Here is a 6,038-nt window from a genome sequence, read left to right as displayed (position 1 = left end):
AAGGAAAAATGAGAAAAAGGGAAAGATATGAGTGGGTGTGGATAGTTTGGTAGAGATAGAGAGATGGCCACGTCACCCCTAAAAGATCTTTCTCTCTGAAACCACCAAAATATCCCAATCTCTCTCTCTCTGTCTATCACTCAAAATTGATGCAGGATGCTCTATTTTCAAACCCAAAATACTTTTGGCCATCAAAATCAAGAGTCCTTCCTTGTGCAGTTCCAACCAATTACCAAGCTATGCTTTGACACATGTTATTGCCACTTGACAAATGTCTTTCTTTTTTCTTTTTTCTTTTTTCGATTCATGTATCTCATCACAATTTTTTATAACACAAATTGGGTTTTTCGTTAGTGATTAGTTTTCGTTAACTTGTACATCTGCATTTTGACCAGTATGATACATAAAGTAAAGTTAAAAAGATTAAAGCAATTATTGAATCAATCAAATTTATACGAATTTATTTATCAAAAATAGGTTTCATGAAAAGTTTTTACTCGTCAATGACCATTAAAAGGAATTTAATCAATATATATTTGTATGTATTTATATATATTTATTTTACATTTTTAATAAGATAATTAGTCATAAAAATAATTAAACTTTTTTATAATAATATAATCACAATTTTTTATAAACACTAAATTTATATTCTTATTAGGTAACTAATTATTAATTGATTTTATATACCATATAATATTACTTTACTAAACACTATTAATGTAGTTTATTAATATTAAATGTTACTTTTATTTTGAGTTAATGTTTGGATGTCAAAATATTTATCAGAATATTTTTTTCGATGTTTAGCTCATTGAAAATATGTTCGTTATTCGAAGGTTTTTTTTGTAGAATTTATAGTCGAAGTACAAGTAATGCTCTAAGTTATAACTCAATTTAAAAGTTATTTGTCAAAAGTTTTTCAATTATTTCAACTAGAATCAAACTAAAAATAGGCGATGAGTGAATTTGCAAAAGAATAGATGAGAGTGGATTTGCAAAAGATGTTCTAGCATTTAAGTTAATAAGTGTTTCATATCATTATAATTTGGTTGATCCTTTTATGATCCATGTTTCAAGTGTTTCAGAAAATGAGTTGGATTAGATCTAAAATTGATTTGAAATCGCGAGTCACGTGCCATTTTAAGTGAGACACGAGATTGGAGTCATGCTTACACATTTACCATGCAGGGACGGACCCAGATGGTGGAGAGAGAGGGCACTTGCCCCACAAATATTTTATAAAGTAATTAATAAATATATATAGATGTATATATTTGTCTTTTTAGATTATGTTTTTTTAAAAAAATAAATTAATTAATTAATCAACAAATAATTATAATTAACGCATAACCCAGAAATCCTCCAATCTTTATTTCTTCATGAATTCTCCATTTTTGTATGTCTTTTCTCCTTACCTTCTAAACTTTAAATCACTCAAACAAACATCTCAAGACATCGAATGGAAGAAAAGTGAATTAAATTTGGCATAATCGCCAATGGTTGGTGCTTGATCAAGTGACCCCTTTTGGCGTTGCAGGTGTTTAAAGAGATGGTTGAGAGAGGCATCATACCATCGTTGGTGACATATAACATAATCTTTAAAGGGTATTTTATGACTCGTCAATTGAATGAAGTTTAGGAGTTTTTCTTAGAGATGAAGAGGAGGAAGTGCGAGATTGATGTTGTTACATACACTACTATGATTTATGGGTTCGGGGTTGCAGGAGAGGTTAAGAAATCAAAGAGGGTTTTCGATGAAATGGTTGGAGAGGAGGTTGTTCCAAATGTTACTACTTATAATGCTCCGGTGCATGTTTTGTGCAAGAAGGATAATGTGGAGAATGCTGTCTTGGTTTTTGAAGAGATGGTGGTGAAGGGGTGTGTGCCAAATTCAGTTTCTTACAATGTTGTGATAAGAGGGTTCTGTGATGGAGAGGGCATTGCGGTTTATGGCTAGAATGGAGAAAGACGGGTGTCAGCCAAATGTTCAAACATATAATGTGGTGATTCGGTATTTATGTGATGCTGGGGATATTGAAAAGGGTTTGGAGTTGCTTGAGAAGATGGGGGATGGGTCATGCTTGCCGAATCTAGAAACGTACAATGTTTTGATTAGCGCAATATTTGTTAGAAAGAAATATGAGAATTTGATGGTGGCTGGAAAATTATTGTTAGAGATGATCAATAGAGGGTTTTTACCCCGAAAGTTTACTTTTAATAGTGTGCTGAATGGGCTTGTCCTAACTGGCAATCAAGATTTTAAAAGTGAGATTTTAAGTATGCAGAGCAAGTGTGGTCATCTTTCTCATTAGTTGAAATTGTAAGACCCTTAATGTCGGACTTGAGTTTGGAGAAACATTGAATTCAAAATTTGGGCAATATATTTGATGACCATGCCATAGAGAGCCTTCATCCACACGAGGTTCATTGATTCTGTTCTCCCTTCAGCTTCTGTTTATTGCATATAATTCAGGCTAAGGTGATATTGCTTATATTATGTTAGAACTGTGTTAGTCCTGCATATACTGTTTTCTGTTGTTGGCTGTGGTATAGTGCCTAAATGGAGAAAGAAGGCATGATTAATGCTGTAGCAAAATTGGAATCAATCACTTTTTGAAATTGACATTGAAAATTTAACAATGAGTTATTTTTGTCGAACAAAACTTGTCTTGTATGAGTATAACTTTAGTTTCAATTTTTCATAGTCAATTTTGTCAGCGTCTGCATCTTTTATGGTCAAAAATGACTATTTACTCCATAAAATATTAATATACAACTATCTCATTAGATATTGACAAGAACAACTTTTAATTTAATATACTAATAGCAAAGAAAAATTTTTATCAAACAAGTACATGATTCTAATGCCATCACATTCAATTTCTTGCAATCCTACTTAGTTTGATAACAAATAGGACTATGTCTATATTGCAGAAAATCATATAAAATATAATAGGTTAATGCAATAGGTAAAGAACCATCCAAATATAAATCAACTTCTTTCAACCAAACACAATTTCCTTCAATAAATTTGACCAGTAGCACTTCTCAGTAGCACTTCTTTCAAGCAATCATAGATAAATTGTTCAAATAAGTTAGGTAAGCAACCCATACATTGAACATCAGAGCACCCAACACACGATGATGTCAGCATCATCAACAAGAACACCATCTGCTTTGTTCTCACTCTCTGAAATATGCAGCAAACATAGGAGAGTTTGAACAAGTTATATTCAAACAATGACTTAGGAAACAAATAAGAAAAACATAAATGCAAATCATCAAATTGAATATCCAAGACACACATTGAGAAAACGATTCCACAAGTATTAATCAAGATACCATAATCGAAGCTAACATCCATCTCCAACTAATCATCTGAAGATGAACCCAAAAACCCCAAAAAACATACAGAATTGCAGAATCATAAACCCTAGGTAATGAAGTCTGAAATAATCATATAAAGTATAAACAAACACCCAAATTAATGACAAGCAAAACACAGATAAGGGAAGAAGACGGACTAGAACCTACATTGACTGATTTGCGGTCAAAGGAACAATTTCCTGCTGCATACAAACCTTAATCCTCTCCAATCCTAGGCGATAGTCATCGACTGCATCAACCCACGATCAAGGTTGATATGGATTTTTGAGAAAACTCTAAAACATGAGAAAATTCCATATCAGCATGCACCTCACAAGATTTCCAATTATTTATAGACATAAAAAAAATACTATATCAAAAATACCAAAATTGAGTAAATTTAATCATCATAGGAGTACTTTTCAACTCTAAATACACAATATTTTCTGATGCAAAATGTTCCATGACCTGCTTTCATGTATCAACAATAGTATAAGCTAAAAGAGAAAGAATTTGATTGAATAATACTATCTCTTGTTTATAATAGTTTCATTCTTAGTTTTGGTTACATTCCTAAATCATAGTATCTACATATAAGTTGAATCTACATATAAGGGAAAAAGAATAAAAAATTATGGATGAAGGATTATCTGTATTCACAAAACCACTAGCAAGAATTAAGGAGTAAAATATTGACAAATCCGGATCACAAAAAAGATGAGTTTTGAGAATCAATTTCAAAAAGTGATTGATTCCAATTTCGCTATAGCATTAATCATATCTTATTTCTCCATTCAGGCACTATACCGCAACCAAAAATATAAAACTACATATGCAGAACTAACACAGATTTAACATAATATAGACAATATCACTTTAGCCTGAATTATATGCAATAAACATAAGCTGAAGGGACCACAGAATCAATGAACCTCATGTGGACGAGGCTCTCTATGGCATGGTCATCAAATACATTGTCCAAATTTTGAATTCAATGTTTCTCCAAACTCAAGTCCAACATTAAGGGCCTTACAATTTTAATTGACGAGGAAGATGACCACACCTGCTCTGCATACTTAAAATCTCCTTTGCAAAATCTTGATTGCCGGTTAGGACAAGCCCATTCAGCACACAATTAAAAGTAAACTTTCGGGGTAAAAACCCTCTATTGATCATCTCTAACAATAATTTTTCAGCCACCATCAAATCCTCAGATTTCTTTCTAACAAACATTGCACTAATAAAAACATTGTATGTGTCTAGATTCGGCAAGCATGACCCATCCCCCATCTTCTCAAACAACTCCAAACCCTTCGTAATATCCCTAGCATCGATAAAATTCCCAAAATGGTCCCTGAGATTGACGTCGTGCACCAAAATTGTTCCTAAGATTCTAATTGCACCAATTACGTCCCTGAGATTGGAAAAATTGCACCATATTAGTCCCTGACCCATTTTTTGTTAACGACGCACTGACGTGGCTTGATGACGTGAACCTTTGGTGACACATGTCACCTCATGGTTTGGCCACGTGTAACGGTATGATGACGTGTCGATTAGCGACACGTGGCATGCTGATGTGGATGGTTATGCTATGTGTCACAATGCTATTTTGCCACGTGTCAGATTATGCCACGTGCAGGGACGGAGCCATTCCTTAGGGTGTGGGGGCAAGCGTCCCACTACAATTTGGAATTTTATTGAGTAGTATATAATAATAATATTTATTTGCCCCTATTAAATTATTAAATTTGACCCCACAATAATTTTTTATTCAACTTTCGACACTTGATAGTCAATTTGAGAACTTCATATTAGATGTCCATTATAATGATCAAGTTTCAAATTTAAATAAGATTGATGTTCCTTCTTAAAAATTGACTCGAAATAATATTATCTATCTATTTGTATTTCTTCTTTTAAAATTAGCTTTAGTTTTTTCATTATAACTACACTAATTAAATGAACTTTTTCAACTATGAATATCATCAAAAGCTAATTGTATGAAAGTTGAGTTTTAAATGATTATTTAACGACATATACAAAAAAAGACATTTTAATTATATTGTCAAGATTTTAAAATATGAAATATAAAAAATTAAATTTTAAATTTTAAATTATATGTTATAATTTATTTGTAGTGAGGTCATTTAAAATTTAGAATAGAAGTATATTATATATAAATATATAATATTTCTTAATACAAACTTTTTAATATTTAACACCTTAATAAATTTTTTAAGAATACTTGATAAGGCACTTATTAACTAATATAAATTCATTATTCTCATCCATTTTAAGAATGTTCGATTCCCCATATAATTGACTTCTCACTAAATTAATAAGATAGATTTATACTGTTGATTATAATAATTCATTTTATCTATAACTTAGCTAAGCGGAATTTTCATATATTACACTACTCGAGATTTATGCTACAATGTCATAGTGATACCTGGCGGCAGCCGTGGTGATGCATGGACAGGAACACATTAACATCCCAGTGGACTTTTCCAGTGGAGGCATAGTGGTCGGCTAAGATGGCGAGGGTCTTGGGAGTGGGCCCAATGCTGAGAGAGCGCATGCAGACCACAAGGGCCCACGCGGCCTGATAGTCGCGCATGCGTGCTGCGATGTTAACAGCGTGGTCGAACGAAGAAGGGGAGTGG

General features: G+C 32.5%; 1 protein-coding gene across 1 annotated transcript; it reads left to right on the top strand.

Annotated features, from left to right (window-relative positions):
* On the top strand, positions 1,548-2,188 carry LOC107611077 (pentatricopeptide repeat-containing protein At1g74900, mitochondrial-like). Its single transcript, XM_021123617.1, has one exon. The coding sequence runs from the start codon at positions 1,658-1,660 to the stop codon at positions 1,958-1,960; it is 303 nt and encodes a 100-aa protein (XP_020979276.1). The 5' UTR covers positions 1,548-1,657; the 3' UTR covers positions 1,961-2,188.

Source organism: Arachis ipaensis, chromosome B01 (genome assembly GCF_000816755.2).
Source record: "Arachis ipaensis cultivar K30076 chromosome B01, Araip1.1, whole genome shotgun sequence".
In the NCBI taxonomy this organism is placed as follows: Eukaryota; Viridiplantae; Streptophyta; class Magnoliopsida; order Fabales; family Fabaceae; genus Arachis; species Arachis ipaensis.
The sequence above is the reverse complement of the archived record's forward strand: the minus strand, read 5'-3'. Positions and strand labels throughout refer to the sequence as shown.